This window comes from Chrysemys picta, chromosome 24 (assembly GCF_011386835.1).
Source record: "Chrysemys picta bellii isolate R12L10 chromosome 24, ASM1138683v2, whole genome shotgun sequence".
Taxonomy (NCBI): Eukaryota; Metazoa; Chordata; order Testudines; family Emydidae; genus Chrysemys; species Chrysemys picta.
Genome location: NC_088814.1, coordinates 3159445 through 3178427, shown reverse-complemented (window position 1 = coordinate 3178427; position 18983 = coordinate 3159445). Strand labels below are relative to the sequence as shown.

At 52.3% G+C, this 18983-nt stretch overlaps 1 protein-coding gene across 8 annotated transcripts in view; it reads right to left on the bottom strand.

Moving 5' to 3' along the window:
• The window catches only part of MED24 (mediator complex subunit 24), a 40870-nt gene that overhangs the window by 14666 nt on the left and 7221 nt on the right, over nucleotides 1–18983 (bottom strand). For all 8 annotated transcript variants that reach the window (XR_010594746.1, XM_042844584.2, XM_042844582.2 and 5 more), the window contains exons 2-15: nucleotides 18496–18634; nucleotides 14107–14189; nucleotides 13480–13518; nucleotides 11004–11077; nucleotides 9050–9273; nucleotides 8250–8361; nucleotides 7291–7441; nucleotides 6675–6788; nucleotides 5239–5286; nucleotides 3883–3965; nucleotides 2889–2975; nucleotides 2268–2379; nucleotides 1400–1542; nucleotides 258–295 (exon numbers count right to left, since the gene is read on the bottom strand). Coding sequence is in view for 7 of the 8 variants with exons in the window: in XM_042844584.2 (XP_042700518.1) it covers nucleotides 258–295; nucleotides 1400–1542; nucleotides 2268–2379; nucleotides 2889–2975; nucleotides 3883–3965; nucleotides 5239–5286; nucleotides 6675–6788; nucleotides 7291–7441; nucleotides 8250–8361; nucleotides 9050–9273; nucleotides 11004–11077; nucleotides 13480–13518; nucleotides 14107–14189; nucleotides 18496–18625 (1438 nt within the window). In the remaining variant the exon portion in view is untranslated. The remainder of the gene's footprint in view (nucleotides 1–257; nucleotides 296–1399; nucleotides 1543–2267; nucleotides 2380–2888; nucleotides 2976–3882; nucleotides 3966–5238; nucleotides 5287–6674; nucleotides 6789–7290; nucleotides 7442–8249; nucleotides 8362–9049; nucleotides 9274–11003; nucleotides 11078–13479; nucleotides 13519–14106; nucleotides 14190–18495; nucleotides 18635–18983) is intronic.

Sequence of the window (18983 nt, the reverse complement as noted above, 5' to 3'; positions counted from 1 at the left end):
GGGACGAGCTGCGGGGGCTGCAGGGTAATGCACACGTGCTACCGGAGAGGATAAAGAACGCCAGTGAGCTCTGCACCCGGCCAGATCGATTCAATGCCCCCTTGCGCAGGCAGCCCCCGGCTGGGACAGTGCTCACTACTGTTACCCCACGGCGTTAACCCTGCCAGACCGGGGTGCCCTCTGAAAGGGCCCGGGCACGGCTCCTCCACACTCAGCAGTAAGGGGCTCTACCGTTCAAGCTGCCATGTCACACTTACAGCCTTCTCCGCTGATGTGCTTGGTAAATTCATTCAGCCTGAAGAGAGGCGGAGAAAGAAGCAATGAGGCACCATAGCCGTGTGTTCGGTCTCTGTGGCTGGTGAAACTGAAACCTCTTTCCCCCCAGAGCAGGGCAGGCTGCCCACGCACACTGCCCCCCGCCAACCCTCCATGGCAGCTCAGGCCCAGCTGGGACCCTCTCCCCAACTAGCGCCGGCCTCCCAGTTCCCACCAGCTCCTTTCTCTGCTGGCCCCATGGCGCAGGCCCCGTCCAAAGATGGAAGGGGAAGGAGACCAGACACTGGGCTGGGACTCTGTAGGTCTGGTTTCAGTTCCCAGCTCGACGCGTCCCCTCATCACTTCATCTCCTGGGGCGTCCACTGCCCAGGGTCCTTGCTCTCCCCGACCCTGCGTCTGCCTGGTCTGGTTAGCCTGGGAGTCCCTGCGTCCAGGACTGTCTCCCTGTGTCAGTGCAGCACACAGCACACCCTGATCTCGGCTGGGGCCTCTAGCCGCTGCTGCTCCACCATCAATCCTAGCCGAGGAACAGCACGTGCCACATTTGACCTGGATGCACTGAACAGGGGAATCCAGGCTAACACAGGAGATAGCACACTGCACGTGCACACCTGTTCTAAGAAGCCAGTACCCCCACATCAGCCTGACCCACTATCACGCCCCAGCTGCATTGGCTCTTTGGTTCGCACTCTCTTTTCATATGCTTGAGTGGTTTGAAGTTTTGAACACGTGCAAATGACTCCACACCCCCAGCCTGGGTTCTGCCCAAGACTGTCTGACGATATTCTTGAGAATTGTTACTGAGTCCAGGTGACAGGCAGGACTTTAACGTGTCGAAATAGGAAAAGGCCCTGCTTATGTATATTACTGTAGTGCTCGGACGCCCCACTTCGGAGTTTGCTGGGTGCTGCCAAAGCCGGCTGCGTTACTGTACCCATCGGGTGAGAGGACACAAAAACCAGATCGATCCAGCCTCGTCGTATCTCCTGCATGTTTGCGGCCACCAGCTTCCCTCGTTTTGCTCAGAGGTGGGAGGTCTGAGGCACAAACCTGCTACACGGCTGCCCCGGCACCCCGCGCCCAGCGATAACCCAACACAGACAGTCTCGCTGGAGTCACTCACTTGATGAACTTCCGAGCAAAAGATTTCAGCTTCCCCGTCGCTGCCGCAGCTGCCAACAGCAGATCCAGGCTCTTCCCAGAGAGCATGTGGCCCAAGACACCGAGTAGCCCCTCGGGGGATTTGGAGTGATCTGCATCCATGGTCTAGTGAAAAAAAGGGGGGGCGGGGAACAAAGCAGTTTTAAACAGTATTATAAAGCGGCTGAAGAACTCTGGGCACGACTGGAGCTCTCTGATTGGCTGTCGGTAACGCCATATGCAAGTCAGTCATCATCAGAAGCCACATGGTTCTGGTCTACATGAGAAAACGAGAGAGGGATCAGACCTGCCAGACAGCGCTCTAGCATTGCTCAGCCACTACCCAAGGACAGCTTAATTACCCATAATCCACCACCTGCTGCGGCTCGAGCGGGACCTGTGGAACAAAATGTACTTGCTGATTCCGAAGCTCGGGCGGCCATAACAATGCAGGGAAAGACTGCGTCCGCCTGCATGAGCTGTGTGCGTGTTATCCAGAGAGAAAGGAGCTGGGAGCAGGACGGTCACAGAGTTCTCTGCCTGCAAAGGCCTGAGTCATGCTGTTACAGCCCAATGCTTTCACATGCTGCATAAGGTCACTGCTTCCAGACGCAGTTAAAGGGATGGCTTGGCATGGGGCACAGCCCCTCTGACTCTTACCGCCACTAGAGCGGAACAGGACAGCAGTCGATCCCAATGGCGCGGCATAGGGCTGCTGGCGGCCAGCCGCCCCCAGTGAGCCTGCCTAGAGGCGCCGCCTTTCCCCCAGCACTGGGAGAGAACCTGGAGCATTACAGCCGCTCACGAGCGATCAAGCAGCGGTCTGGGACGGGGGGCACGGGGGAAGTTACCTTGAGGATGTTGGTGACAGTGGGCTCGGCTCTCAGGATGAGCCCCGGGTTGGGCTGGATGTTGGCATTCTCTGCCGATTTCAAGCGTGGCGCATGCTCCCGGTCGGCCGTCCTGGGGGGGGATATGCATGGAGACGAGGGAATCAGAGAGGAGGAGCCCCCTCTTCCCCCTGCTTTGCAAACAATGCGATCCCCCACTCCCTTCTCCAAGAGGATCAGGGTCAATACAGCCCGCGGGAATGCAGCACCCATGCCCCTCCCCACGCAGGGAGCCTGTGGCCAGCCAGACCAGCAGATCTGAGCCGAGGAGGCAGTTCCCTGGGTCGACAAGGCCCCCTTCCCTCCCAGCCCCCATAGCGTGCTCAGCAGAGCCCAGCAAAGGCCATTTTATTCAAGCTGGACACCTAGATTCTTTTAGCCCCCGTCTCACTGGCTCTTTCTTTAGGGTTTTGATGGCTGGTTAGATCCAAGCTGTCCGTTAACTTCCTCACAGCGGAATAAAGACACTCAGAGCCCCCAGAAGTGATTCCCGGGGGGACAGGATGGCAGCAAGACCCAGCTGCTATCAATGTGCAGGAATTTCACAGGGGAACTCCCAAGGCAGCAGAGCTGGGGGCCTACCGTTTGGCGACCAGGTTGGTCATGTGGGCCTCAGACAGCAGCCCCTGCTTGCTACACTCCTGCAGGAGCAGACTGGTACAGTCACAGCTGGAATTGAGAGAGATGGAGCTAAGGGCACAAGGAATCACACACACACGCTCACTGTCCCGCGTTAGGGTGGGAGTGGGAAAGCAGCTTCAGAGAGGCCAGAGCTTTCATGCGTCTGACCAAAGCAAAGGAGACTGCATTGTGAAGTGCGGGGTCAGGACTCCGGGGTTCCAGCCCACGTTTAGGCAGACGTTGGGGGCCTAGTAACTCAGACAAGAGACGGACTCAGAACTGGGTTCTCTCTCTTTGGCGTTGTCAGGCCACTGTACCACTGGGCACGTTAGTTCTGTCAGAACGGGGCTAACAATATTTACCCACCTCACAGAGGGGCCTGCCAGCTTGTTTGTTTGTAAGGTGCCTCGGAAGCGGAGAGCGTTATGAACATGGGACTCAGCTGTTAAACACTTGCTGTAGGGAGGGGAAATGAGGCACGGGACACTTGGGGAGAGAAAAGCTGCCCTCCAGACTGTACGCCAGCCTCAGGAACAGCCAGTGGGAAACGTGCCGGCAGTGGTTCAATACCGCCTCAACGGCTAAGAGCAAAGCCAGGACGCTGGAACCAGGCACTGAAGGCTGGGCTGGGCGTTCTGCCACAGATCCAGGTGCTCAGAAACCAGGGATTAAAAGTAAAATTGGATCCAAGTTTTCTACTAGGTGTTAAGCCCAGGACACAGGCCAGTTTTACCCATTCGGGGCTGTGGGGCTCCTCCGGGAAGAGGGACGTGCTGTCCCCATGGTTCTGTGTGCAGCCCAAAGGTTCTCAAAGGAATCCAGCCATTCCCACGGCAGTGAGGAGGAGGAAAGACCCTGCACATGGCATACAACAGCCGGGCCTTTCCACATGCTTAGGCCCTTTCCCCTGGGTGCTCCGAGGTCAGGCGCAGACACAGGAGGGAGAAGGACTCACTTGCATCGCTGATCAGCTTTGTCCAGCAGAGGGGTGAGTTTCAGCAGGAACTCAAAGGCACAATTCACGTCCTCGGTGAAATCCTGCAGCCACACAAGAGGCAAGCGCTCGATCAGACCTCGCTTCACAAGGTACATAAGATTCTTTCAGCTCAAGCAACAGAGCCACTTAGAAACTTGGGCTCGATTCTTCCCCATCAGCTGAATAACTCTGCACAACTTCACACTGGTGGCCCAACAGAGTGTTGGCCGATCAGTGTGACGTTAGCAAAGGGACGGATTATCCTACGGTGCTTCCGGGACACGGGGAAGGCTGGGGGGCCAGAGTCTGCTATTCAGAGGTGCCGGCTCCCACTGCGGTCACAGCACTGCATGAACCCAACCCTCAGCACCAACGGGAGCTGCAGACGCTTGCCATGAAAGTCAGCCCCCGCCCTCCGATCGGGCATTACAAGCTGACATCCACTGCTCAGCAAGGAGAGGGGGGAGATTCTCAGGAACGGGCTGGGCTGGTGTTTTATTGTGGAGTTCCCACCCCTCGAAACAAAATCACCCACAGCGATAGTAAAAGAGCGCTGGGGTAGCGCAGTCAAGCAGGGACGACTTGTGACCACTGGCTATAAACCTTCCCCCACTGTGTGTCAGCCTAGACCAGCTATTACAGCGGGACCCCATCCTCCCATCGCACCCCTGAGGCCAGGAGGTGTCTCCTCCCCCGGTGACATCTCGGCTTTTAGCCTGTAGGCTCCTGGGGGCAGGGACTGCCCTTGGCCACATGGCCCCCGATGTTGCCGAGACTTATGGTTACGGAAACGAGGGGTCCTGCTGACCAATCAGATTGTTCCTGGTGCAAAGCTGAGCACGGGCCTATGTCTCTGAGGGAGCAAGGTCTATATTTGCACAGTGTCTAGAACAACAGGGCCCCAAACTGGCTGGGAGGGGTGAGGGTTTACACAGAGCCCCTGCTACGGCGGAGGGGGAAGGAGGACCCTGGTATGGGAGGCACACACAACCCCAGGCAGAGGGGCCGAGTTTCAGAGAGTCCCTGAAATAAAGGGAGGTAGGAGGGTGGCACTCAGGAGTTGGGGGAGGGATGCAAGGAGCCCCTGGTGTGTACAAGCTCAGACAACACAAGTTACAAAGCAGGTGACCTCCCAGGCTATTAGACCATAAACTCTTTGGGAAAGTGACTGTCCGCTACTCTGGGATCGTACAGCGCCTAGCACAATAGGGCCTCCATCTCATCTGGTCCCTGTGTACGTACACACACACACACACACACACACACACACACACACACACACGCTACTGCACTGTAAATGATCCATACTAAATACGAACAGTCACAGCAACTCACCTTCTCTCCCTGGGGATATTTCTTTAGTTTAACCAGAACCTGAGGGATCTGAAAGAAACAGTTGTTTCAAACATTCAGATCTAGCCCAAGAGATCCTGGGTGCGGAGACTCAGGCTCGTGCAGCACAACACATGGCTCCCACTCAGGAGTCATGGCAGAAGACCCCCACCCTAGAGGAACCCCCCCTAAGAGCTGCCCCACAGAACTGCCCCAGCGATCCATCTAGTCAACGCCCTGGGACCATCTGGTCCCAAGGAAGGTGGGAGGGAAGCCCCCTAGTGGACATTTATGGAATCGCCCGCACAAAAGGGAAGCGTCACAATTTCTTCCTAACCCACCTCCCCATCACTCAGAGCGGGCTGTGGAAGCAGAGATCTCTGCTTCCACAGGGCTTCGGCCCTGAAGCAGGAGCATCTGTTCATTTCCACAAGGTCCTCGATTCCCTTCACACTTGTCAGTCCCAGCAGAGATTACAGGGGACGAGATGGAGGAATATGAAGCTGTAACGTGTTGAGCTTGTTCTGGGGAATCAGTTCCTATCCCCCATCCTTTTTTTTACAGAGAGAGGACAGGAGCTGGGACAGGGGATCCAGGGCCATCTGCTGCTGTTTACATTGGGGAGGGGGGAAGAAAGAAGCTGAACACATAACCTTTCCGTCTGCCAAGGACAAAGGAGGAATGCGAAAAAGCAACAGCACCAGGGGCTTAACACAACACTTACTTCCCCCTCTGATCTAAACCAGACAGTCACTTAGCATTTCGAAGGCATTCTGCAAGCATAGCCTTCCTGGAAGGCGATCACCCCTGCTTTACAGATGGGGAAACTGAGGCGGGCAAGGCCAAAGCAACATGGCAGTGCTAAGAACAGAACCCAGGTCTCCTGGCTCTCAACCACGCGTGTTAACCACCATCCCCACATTGCACACCGGGACCAAAAGCTCCGAGGAGAAACACGTGAGGCATGGGGGGGGGGAGGAGGCAGAGAAGCTACTGAGATTTGAACCTTGGGACCATCACCACGTTGCTGAGCCAGCTCTCGGCTGACAAATAAGATCAGGGCATCTCTGCATACAGCTGGATCAAGTCAAGCCGATGTCATGTCCCACAAGGGCGCAGGTTCTCCATTAAGCCAAGACCAACCGCGCCCCACAGCCAGGAACAAAGTGAGACGAAAGCTGTTTTGCAAAACTAAAATAAGCCCGACAAATCAATGTTTGGTGGCTTGTGTAAGGGGCTGCTGCCTGGGGGCTCAGCCTCCGAGCCTGGGGTTTAACATGCTGTGTACAGCTGGGGCATGAAAAGGGTCCCCGGGGGGACGCAGTGGGATAGGAGAGAGAATTGCTGCGCCAGGTTTTGGCGCTCAGCAGGGTCCCGGAGGAGCCACGCAGTGGCACTCTGGGCTCTCGGCAGGGGCGGGATGCAGGACAAGGGGTTACCTTAAGGAAGGTGAAGGCCGTCCATTTCAGCTCCTCCGTCCCCTCCGGGGACTCGATCAGGCCCACGAAGCAGGCTTTCCAGATCTCCAGCACAAACAGCGGTGAAGGAATGCGCTACAAGTGGGATGGAACAGATCTCAGACCCAGAGAGTCTAAGGTATGCCACTCACTCCACCCCCCACCCCATACACGCACCCTACTGCGCGAGTCGTCAGCGGGGATCGAACCTGGAGCCTCTTGATTTAAAAGCAGGTGCCTCTGCTGCTTGAGCTGGAGTAACTCCGTTCACCAGAGGCACAAGCAGACTCCTACACGGACAGCCACGAGGGCAGAGATCACCCCGCCACTAATGGGGGTGACGCACAACTAGATTTGGAGGGAGTCGTACTTCCCTGCATTTCTGTGCGAGATCAGGGGCCAGCCTCAGCCTCGCCCCCTCTGGTGCAAGCCAGACACCAAGACGAGAAATGGCCTGCCAAGGCCAGACAGATTCAGCACCACAGCTGGGATTAGAGCTCACGAGGCCCGGCTTCCAGTCCCCCTAGGCCACGCTGCCTCTCTGAGTCAGGATTCACCCAGGACAGTGAGGAGACGAGCTGCTGCTCCTTCGCTGTACCTGCATCCGCTTCACCATCATCAGCTGTTCCACGAGAGGCTGGGTCTCTCCCGTGAGGTTCATGGTTCCTTCCAGCAGCACCACGGCATGCACGGTGGGGAAGCCGGTTTTGTTCAGCTGCTCGGAGTGGGCTAAGAGCATGGTGGGTATGCTGCCAAAGAAGAACAGTGGTAATTGGCAGGGGTCTCGAGTGATGGTGGGGGACACCCTACACCCACCAGAGCTGAAGGTCACTGGGTTTGAACCCTCCCCTATGCTGCTGCCACATCTGGGTCAGGACGGGCGACGGCCCTTAGACTCTTCTCTGGTTTGACAGATGAACCTTTGGGCACTGGCTAGGTCATTGGTGTTTAACACCCTGGGCGCTGGGCTTGTCCACATGGGGAAGTGAGTCCGGAATAAGGTCGGGTGAGAGTTTAAAGACTCTGGCTAGCTCCCTGCATGGACACTCTTCGTACAGAACAGAATCCACGTGGGCCTTATTCCAGAATCGCTATTCCGGCCATGTTCCCATGTAGACAAGGCCGGAGAGTTAAAGGGGGAAGGGCTGCTGAGGGGGTACCATGAATGGAGCTTCCAGCCTGCGACGCTGAGTTCCACCTAGCCCGGCATCCTACCTCCCTGCCCGCTGCCAGCTCCCAACCCCTCCATCGACTCAGGGGCAGGACAGGCGGTACAATGGGCACAGGAGACGCCTGGGAGGAGCATGAGGCTCTCCGACCTCTTGGGCTTCTTCTGGCCGGCAGCAGAGGAGCAGGGACGCAAACATGGGCGAGAGCAGAGTCCACAGGCATCAGCCGGGAGCCCTCCTGGGATGCGTCAACGGGAGCCGCCCGCTCACCCCCAATGCTGCTCCCACAGCTACCCTGGCTGTCCCAGCTGACAGGCGGAGCAGGTGCACGGGCCCACCCCCCCAACCCGTCACCCCAAGCGTCCGGAAGGCAAAGCAGTGGGGCTACCTCTTGACCAGGGAAATGCACTCGTCTGCCTGGCTGCGCAGCTGGGGGTGGCTGAGGTTGCTCAGATTCTCCCCCAGTTTGATCAGCGACTGCTCTATGGTGCTCCACGAAGCTGGAAGGAAAAGGGGGGGCGGGAAACGTAAGATTTGCAATGCGGGGATCCCAGGGAGTATCTGAGAGTCCCGGCAGGTGTGTAAAGCGGAGAGGTCCTGGCAAGGGCTGGGACTTGCCTAGGAGCTCAAGGGTGTAGGCAGCCAAGTCCCGTTGGATTTCATTGGGAACGAGGTGCCCGACTTCCACAGGCGCCTGTGGGAATCGCAGCCGAGATCTGTTCTGCCCCAGCGTCGCTCTGGGACACCGCTCGGCTTTGCGTAGCACCTCTCCAGGTGTGCTGGGGGAAGCCCTAGCGCAAGGGAGCGAGTCTGCAGCAGCCATTAGTTCCCCCAGCCTTCATGCTAAGCCGACTCCTCTTCCGGGGCGGCGGGGACCAGGGGGCAGGCAGCGCGGGTGCCATGTCAGGGAGCAGGTGGCTACAGCGATTGAGACAGCAGAGGAACGGGTGTTGGAGCGGCAGGGACAAAGAAGGCCACGGGAGCGGGAAGCAGTGATGGCAGGGCTTGGCTGAGCGGGGGAAAGGAGAGGAGGAGGGGAAGACCATCTCCCAGGGGATGGCAGCGAGAGAGACAAGGGGAGGGAAGCTCCGGAGTTCAGGTCTGGCCATGGCAGAGACACCAGCAAGACAAGACAAGGTGAGGGGGTGGGACGGACGGAGCGACACCGGTAACGGCCCAGCGACATACACGTCTCTTCCAGCTTGCCGATGTGAATCAGGGCCCGGTTTTTGGTGCTCCCCAGGATCTTCTCCAGCCGCTCCAGGCACATTTTCAGCTGGTTCTCAGCAGCCGCCTGGTCCAGCATCTCTTTGAACTTCTCCGTATAGAAGGCCGCGCAGCGCAGCATCCAGTTGAGGGCGCTCATCAGGGCCCGGCATAGGCCAATGCACTCCTCCGCTTTGCCATGGCAGCTGAGAGAGGGGGGCAGAAGAAAAGAGAAGGTTTGAATGTCTCATGAAGGGACCTTCCCCTTATTCCAGCTAGCCAGGCTCCCCCACCACTGCTGCATCCAAACACCTAACAATCCTACAGAGCGAGGTCGGCTTAACTACATCCTGCAGGGCTGTGAGAAAACCACCCCCTGTGCAACGTAGTTACACTGACCTAAGCTCTGGTGTAGACACCGCGAGGTCCATGGACGAATCCATCTGTCAACCTAGCTACCACCTCTCGGAGAGCTGGATTTACTACAGTGAGGGAAGAACCCCTTCTGTTAGTGGAGGAAGGGTCTGCACTACAGTGCCACGGGGTGCTGCTGCAGCGTTTCTAGTGTAGACAGACCCAAAGGGAGACGCTCAAGGTCACACAGGGAGCTGGGGAATTGACCCCGAGCTCTGCACCTTAACCACTGGACCATCCTCCCTCCTATTCATGTGGCTGAATTGCATCCACCTGTTGACTGTTTTTCCCTCCTCGACTCGCACAAAGCACTTTGTCACGCTTATAACCTCCAGTATGGCTGAAAAATCTCACCATCTCGGGGTGTTCCTGGCCTCTCCGGTCTTTTAATTAAAGGGATACTTTTCTAAGCCCCCAATTGAATTATCTTGCCAAAAGTGATCAGCATTGATCAGCAAACTACGGGGTGGGAGTTCTCCTTCTGGAGCACAAATCAGAGGTTTGGATCTAATTAAATGGAGGATCAAATTAACCGGGGACTGGATGAAGCGGCCAGCTTTGTATTTGGCCAGCGGCAGCTCCTTGTCAACAGTTGGTGACAAATTAATATTAATTGTTGCAATTCTGCTTCATGAAATATAAGAGCAGCTGTTTCCGCTTTCCTACCCCATCTCTTCACTCCCCTGCACAGACTAAGCTCAGCAATATCGTTGATGCCTTTAAACAGGTTTAGTTGGGTTTTTAGGTAAACTACAAGCATTCTGGGTTTGAGAGAAACGGTTTAATGCCCCGAATCATCGACAGAACATCAGCCCCTCGCTCGCTCTCTGGACACAGTCTCAGCAGCGTCACAGCAAACGCCTACGGACTAGCAAAACACAAATGCTCAAGGGTGCAAGAATGGCCAGCCATGTTCAAAGACAGAAGTACGAAGGGCTGCAACAGGGAGGTGCATTGGCAGTGCTGGGTGTGCACAGTCCGGGAGGTGCCGCAGGTGAGGACTGAGATGCATTAGCAGGGATATCATCACTCACATTGACAGTTTAAGCCTACCTCTAACTACTGGGGCTGAGGAAGAAATCTTTCCATGGACGCAGGTTACCCCAGAATGCCAGATGCAGGGTTTCTTGTACCTTCCTATAAAGCAGACACTGGCCATGGGCAGCAACAGGACACTGGCCTGGACAGGCTACTCCGGCAATTCCAATATTCCCTGTGTTTAGCGCAGCTGTGTGGGGCGTCCAGGATGGACTAGTAGGAGGGCTGCCAATCAAGGTGCACAGGCAGAGCTGAGGGAAGTGACCTGCCCAGATCCTACACTGTGACCCCACTGGCTGATGGCACGACCCCATTTGAGGGTGCGACCCACAGTTTGGGAACCGCTGTCCCACATATCCCCTACTCCTGGCTCGTCAGTGTTATCGATCTTTGCCTTTGAGGGGCATTAGAGCAACTCCTCCCACAGCGTCATCACACAGCCCTTCAGAAGAGAGCACAATGGAACAGAACAGCAGCATGGTACCTGAGCCGATCACAAAACATATCCATGATCTCCAGCAGGGACTGGACGCAGAGATCTCGGGAGAAGTCATCGAACTACAACACAGGAATACAAGGGGATTTTGAAACCAGACGCATTGAATACAGATTTCAGTTTTTAAACAGAAACATTAAAAGATAGTCTGCGTCCCACTCTGGGATAGGACAGGGCTCCCAGCCAAGAGTTTTTATTGGCAGCTAGTTCACAGCTACTCAGAAATGAAGGATGTATTAACAGGAATGGTGTAGGCAAGACGCAAAGAAATTCTACCACTCTGCTCAGCACCGATGAGACAGTTCTGGGCACCACGCTTCAAGAAAGATGTGGACAAATTGGAGAAAGTCCAGAGGCGAGCAACAAAAAATGATTAAAGGTCTAGAAAACATGACCTACGATGGAAGAGTGAAATAAATGGGTTTGTTTAGTCTGGAGAAGCAAAGACTGAAGGGAAACATGATAACAGTTTTCAAGTACGTAAAAGGGTGTTATAAAAAGGAGGGTGATAAATTGTCCTTCTCCACTAAGGACAGGACAAGAAGTACAGGGCTTAAATTGCAGCAAGGGAGGTTTAGGTTGGACATTAGGAAAAACTTCCTGTCAGGGTGGTGAAGCACTGGAACAAATTACTTAGGGAGGTTGTGGAATCTCCATCATAGGAGATTTTTAAAAACAGGTTAGAGCAGTGAATCTCAATGGTTCATCAGCCAAATTAGTGATCAACATTACCCAGAAGACCCACAATCATGTGAATTCATTGTCTCATTTACTATAGTACTATTCCGATGTAAACAGTAGGACAGGGGAAATATTTATATACATTATTCTCATAGCAAATAAGTTAATAACTTAGTGCAAGTTGATAATTTAATTGGTTAACAACACAGTAAAAGCCTCCTGATTGGTTGTTAATTAAATCACACAGTGTTTTAATATCATGTGCTGCAAAGAGCCGCAGGAGACACATGAAATAGCCACTTGCGGCTCACGAGCCTTGTCTGAGTATCACTGGGTTAGACAAACGCCCGCCAGGGATGGTCTAGAGAATACATAGTCCTGCCTCAGTACAGGGGCTTGGACTCGATGATCCATCAAGATCTTTCTAGTTCTACATTTCTATGATTCTAGGTCAATGTTTCTCAACTGGTGGGTCGCGACCTGCCGGGAGGGGATCATGAAAGGCAGTCAGGGGCCACCAAGGGTTGGAAGTTTTATTACAATCTAAAAAGCAACAGAGGGTCCTGTGGCACCTTTGAGACTAACAGAAGTACTGGGAGCATAAGCTTTCGTGGGTAAGAACCTCACTTCTTCAGTCTTGCATCTGAAGAAGTGAGGTTCTTACCCACGAAAGCTTATGCTCCCAGTACTTCTGTTAGTCTCAAAGGTGCCACAGGACCCTCTGTTGCTTTTTACAGATTCAGACTAACACGGCTACCCCTCTGATACATTACAATCTAAAGCAAAGAAAATCTCACTCCCCCACTGCCCACATGTTCTTACCCTTCACGTGATCTCTATCAACCTTAGAATATATGGAGATAGACCTATCTCATAGAACTGGAAGGGACCCCGAAAGGTCATTGAGTCCAGCCCCCTGCCTTCACTAACAGGACCAAGTACTGATTTTGCCCCAGATCCCCAAGTGTACCCCTTGAGGGCTGAACTCACAACCCTGGGTTTAGCAGGCCAATGCTCAAACCACTGAGCTATCCCTCCCCCCAACCTAACCTCTCAACTCTCACACATAAATATTAAAGCATTATCATCATCGAACCTTTATTCCCTTTATTTCTATAGTAAACATAAGGGCTTGTGAAAAATTTCTGACTGAGAACAAGGGCTCCCCACCTTAAAAGGCTGAGGAACACTGATCAGGTAACTTACTCTAGCAACCACTAGCATTCTTTCATATGAACCACTTTTTACCCATAGCACCCTGTGCTGGGAGTGCATTTCCCTCTGTCACTAAAACACAACGTCTCCATGGACAGATTTTCAGAATGGTTCATTGCCCAGTAAGAGCGGCCAGACTGGGTCAGGCCAATGGTCCATCTAGCCCAGTATCCTGTCTTCCGACAGCGGCCCAATCTTGCTGGCTTTAAGTATTAACCCCTCTATTGCTGGAGTTGTTGACTGCCGTGAAAAGGATGTGCCAGCATGTGGTTTTAAATGTGTTGTACCCACATGGCAGACGGATTAGGCTTTTAAACTTGTCTCACAAGGAACTGCGCGCAGTTTCCCAAAGGAAAGGCAAAGTGGTCTCTTTCCATTGATGGTGAACAGCCTGATCCACATAGCCGGGACACAGAAATGTAATCTCTTTGGTTTGTGCCATCTGATCATTGCTGACTCAGCAAAGGATGTCATTTTCCACTTGACCTATATCTGGCAGGAGTTAGTGGGACAGAAAGGGATGCATAGATTGTAGGTAAAATGAAAGACAGCATCCGTCAAGATCTACCTTACTGATGGCCGTCAGGACGGTGGAATAAGACACCATCTAGGAACAAAAAAAAGACAGAGCAAGAAAGTTATTAGCTAACATTTTAAAATGCAATTTCTGTTGCCAAGGAATAATGAGGTCATTTTACAGCTGCGCTACTTGCCTCTTCAAAAGGGGCTTTGGCAGTGACCCAGCACAAATTTAAAGAGACATTTTTAGGTGATCACTGATTTGCTTTACACAAACTTCACATTAAACTGCAATTTTAAATAACAAGCTAAGGAAAGCAAGAGTGTCTGGCAGCTGAGGCACGGTCTAGAGGGCAAGGGATCTCTATGCCCGCCTGTATGCACAGGCCACCATCAGAAGCTTCGTTGCTTTGGCACGTACTGATCAGGGGGACACTCCGCCACTATCTCCTTGCAGAGGAGAGAAGCATGCTCGAGTACCGCACTGGGAGACAGGAAATTCTGAATTCCAATCCTGGCTCGCACACCGACTCCCTCTGTGGATCTAGGCAAGTCACTTAGCTTCTGAACCTTGGTTTCCCGGGAGCAACAAGTCCCCTAACTCGGGGTTGGGAAGGGTAATTCCTCAGTGTCTGTGAGGCACTTTGAAAAGGGGAAGTGCTACGGAGGTTGTTACCTGGGAACTGATTGCATATTTCAGATAGGACAAGATCAGTGGGTTGGGCGATGGGCCAATCATGGCCTGTTCAAGAAGAGCTTCTGAAATGAAAATAAGAAAGGCCGGAGATTTCAGTTCAGCTAACACATGATCTCTCATTGTCGGCACATCCCACAAGCAGGAAAGGAGATAAAGAAAATATTGCTGATCCCAAAGATTTAGCACGACGCCTTCTTTAAATTAAACCAATCCTACAATGGCCCGTTCCCAGTAGCAGAGGACAATAAATAACTTAGGAAGCATAAAGCATCCTGCCGCTAACTCAGCTCTTGCAGAGAATCTTGGGCCAAAATGGACCCCACTGTCTGGAAATTGCTGTTATCAAGGTGCATCACCCTTCTTAGACTCATAGCGTTTAAGGTCAGAAGGGACCATCATGATCGTCTAGTCTGACCTCCTGCACAACGCAGGCCGCAGAATCTCACCCACCCACCCACTCCTGTAATAAACCCCTAACCTATGTCTGAGCTATTGAAGTCCTCAAATCGTGGTTTAAAGACTTCAAGGGGCAGAGAATCCTCCAGCAAGTGACCCCCGCCCCACGCTGCAGAGGAAGGCGAAAAACCTCCAGCGCCTCTGCCAATCTGCCCTGGAGGAAAATTCCTTCCCAACCCCAAATATGGCGATCAGTTAAACCCTGAGCATGTGAGCAAGACTCACCAGCCAGACACCCAGGAAAGAATTCTCCACAGTAACTCAGATCCCACCCCATCTAACATCCCATCACTTACTTCCAACTTACTGGGGCCCAACGATCTGGGAGAAAATCTCTGCTCACACACATCTCTTGGCTGTTGCCACGGCTGGGTGGCTTTTGCTATTGGTTCCTGACTCTCCAGGCCTGGCGAATGGCCCTTCTGCTGAGAATGCCCATGTGCTTTCGGCGCCCGCTTCCCCGGGCAATCCCCCTGCCAGAGCCTGGGTTTGGCAGCTCACGGGTGCAGTGCATGTCCTATCTGTTCAGTCAAGCTTTTAATTGACCATTTGAACTATCCAGCAGAGCACGGAGGCTTCCTCACAAAGGCAGACCCATATTTTGCAGCATTTGTTTTAATTAGTCTGAGGCAGCCAGACGCTGGAGGTGGAAGCTGCCGTTTGGGAATCTCTAAATAAGTGCATCCCTCACTTTCTTGGAGGGCAATTGCTCAAAAATAATGCACCAGTCTGGATCCCCAGACGATAATAAATCACAAGCACTGAATCAGAATTGTTGGCTGCAAGTCACATCCTAGAGCTTGCTCAGCAATTATGGACACTGGGAAACTAAATGCATCTTTCTGCTCACCAGAGAGAAAGAGAATTCTAATGGTAACTTTCCCCTTCCCGTCATCCTGTAACCAGGGAGCATGACAACCCAGGCGAGACATTATGATCCATCGCGGATGTATCACTACAGCTCCGCCAGGCACTGGGGCTGTTCTGGCATCTCGCGGCCAGATATTTTCCTTCGATCTTTGGATTTGAAAGCAGCGTCTGAACGTTAAAAAGCACCGTTCTAGGGCTAATGCATGGGGGGTTTAAAGGAAACCACCTCATCCGAAATTACAAACAAGGTGATCATCAGAGCTATTCCAAGTGACAAACCAGTGCTCCCTGGACTCCCACAACCCTGTCATTATTTGTATTAAGGTAGCACTGCTAGAAACCGCAATCGAGACCAAAGGCCCATTTTATGGACACGTCGTAAGAGACAGTCCTTACCCTACACAGACGAGACAGGCAGTGGGTGAAGGGAATACAGACCCAGAGCGAGGGGAACAGACTTGCTAAAGGCTGCACAGCAGTGACAGAACGGGGGCTAGAAACAAAGTCTCCAAAGTCTGCCTAGTACCTTTCCGCTGCCTCCCATCCCCCTGCCACCCACACCACTCAGGTTAGCCTCTTCAGAACGGGGAATCACTGCTTCACCTGTGCTGCCTCATTGCTACACAAACTCTACAGATGACAGAGAGACTCTGTTATAATTGATATGGGCCAAAAGTTTCAAATACAGGAGCGTAAACTCAAGCTCCCGCATGCACATTTAGGCAATGACATGGAAGTGCCCTGAATGTCAACAATTCTGAACAACTGTGGTTCCCCTGCCCCAGCAGAGCTGAGGTTACGTGGCTAAATCTGGATGTAGGAGCCTAACTTTAGGTACCTGGGTTTGAAAATATTAGCCACCCACAGTGCCCAAACGGTGCTAAATACGGTCAAGGCCTAGAATCTCTGCCCTGAAAGAGCTTACCATCTAAGAAGATAAAGTGCAGACAAAGGAGTGAAGGCAGGAAACAACAGGCAGAGAGGAGCGTAGGGCTGGGAGGAGGAATACACAGCCGCTGGGGGTGGCTGAGCTCTGAATCGGGTTAGTTTCTCGATATAGGCGCATTTTTATGGTTACTGTTTACAGAACTTGAGAGGGAGAGGGGTTAGCTATATCCTATCACAATGCTATCTGAAGGATTTTTATCTTGGGACTGATTTGCAGTACACGACAGTTATAAGTGGTAACTCAGAGTCACAGATCTTCCACATGGATCATGTGGTGCCCAGTAAATTCTTTTGTATGACAAGTATCAGATCATGAAGAGCTTTAAAAACAAAAGCTATTCACCACTGGTGAACGGGGAGCTTTCTATCATTAGGGGAGGGGAGCACTAAATGATAAATTTCTGCAGCTCTCAAAACACTACCTTTCTAATCCTAGTAGTTCTAAAGAGCACACGCCAAATATAAATACAGCGTCGTCTTCCTGAGCCTGCAGACTGCCTCAGTGCCGCTGCTCAGAGCTTTTCCAAGCAGCAGCACAGCAAAAATAATAGAACACTAATCACAACTGTCAAAATAACCATGGACATTTTACTCTTCTGCTGCCCAAGATGGCTAACAGCAGAAGCAGAAAATGGAGCTACTCACAGGGGACAGTGACTGTAGCAGAAGAATACACCCTCTGCAGCAGCTGAGAAGGTGGGGTTGGGTAGAGGAGCAGATACCTCACTTTACAGTAGGCTTGCAATTGGAGGGCAAGCAAAGCAGAACTCTTTTCCATCCCAGCAGGCAAGGTGAGGCTTCAAAATTTAGCCATTATCCTCTAGCCAGAGAGTGAGATTACAAAAATGGTACTCTCAGGCAATGTCCAGGCCTAACATTACAGTACCCTCCTTCTACCCTGCAGGTTTGAGCTGGACTTTTCACCCACAGCCCTGGGACCTTACTGGTGTCCCCACAATCCAGATTCCACGCTAGTCCTCTGGCCAGTAGGTGTCTGGTAAATTCTGTAAGACTATGTTAATGCACCAAGAAAGAACTTTTGAAAGGAACAGAAATGGGATCTCACGAGTGAAACAGAGAATTCCCCACCTCTCACTAAACAGAAAATGGACCCAAATGAATGGAATCGCATGTGGGGAAGATATGATCTTAGGTTACGGGAGAGCCAACCCTCATCTAGCATAATTAGGACGTTCAGTCCAGTTCTCCATGTTGGTTTGAATGGGAAATATTTCTCTTGAAAACCACTCCTTTACATCCACTCGAGAACAAGTGATTTGTGTTAGTTTACACAGGGCTTTCAAACACACACCATATACAGGAAAAACTAACAACATGTTACCATAATTGGCATAAAAGCCTGGCAATTATTTTACCTACATATACTCAGCAGGTACCACCATTTAGCAGGATTTGTGTCAATCTCCCTTCTTGAACTGGGATGAGAAAAACAAATTCTAATGAGATCTGTGGGTCGGAAGATGCTTTCAGTTCCTTAATAAACAATCATCCCTAAGGCTTATAACAACAGAAGTACCTAGTTCTTATACAGCACTTTGTATCCACAGATCTTTAAGTGCTTTACAGGGGAGATAAGGATCATTATCCCCACTGTACAGGTGGGGAAACTGAGGCATAAGGGGATGCCTGAGGTCTCCAAGCAAACCAGAGGCACAGCTAGGAAGAGAACCCAGGTCTCTTTAGTCCCCATTTAGCGTTCAATCCACTAAGCCAACCTGCATCTCTCAGTGTCAGTAATAGCTCAGCGAGTTATTGCAGCCAACAATCACGCTATATACCCCACTCTTCCTAAGATTTACATACTTGGCTTTAAGCACGAGTGGCCCCAGTGAACGGCTCCACACATATACAAGTCTTTGGAGGGTAGGAGCCTTCGTTTCCAAGTTTCCTGATGGGGAGTTTTTCAGCCTTGATAACTAGGGTAAGTTTCAACGCCAGCAGAGAAATAACACTGAACGTAATACAAGTGCTGCAGTTTGCTTTTCTGGATCATACGTTTGTCTCACTTTGTACCACGCACATAACGCAAACAGACATGTGCGCCCGAGCAGTCAAACAAAACCAAACTCTGACCTGCCAAATTAAGTATGTCCCACGTGGCTCCTTTGGGGAAGAATTTCTTCATGTTTATGGCCCACTGGTAATCGCTCCACCGCTCTTTCCAAGCCTGGAGAATGGCCTGTTTTAGATTGACAACCTTCATCTTTCCGTTCTGAAAGGGAGAGAGAAGATACAGCATCTTGTTTGTCACAGCATTTCACACCCGTTCCTCTCATAGATTTAGCTCCCCCGCACATCTCCCCTGGGGCGCTAGACATTAAACACATCTTTTATTTCTATCATCAAAGATTCATTTAGAAGGAGGCAGGGCGGCCTGGTTCACGCAGGAGGCTGGGAGCCAGGACTCTATTCCCATGATAAGGGGGAGACTGCAGTCCACCGGTTAGAGCAGGAGCAAAGGCTCCTGGGCTCTAGTCACTCTGGGAGAGAGCACAGGGTGCTAGGGGGAGGGAGGGGGGCAGGACTCCTGGGTTCCCTTCCCATTCCCAGATCTGGGGAAC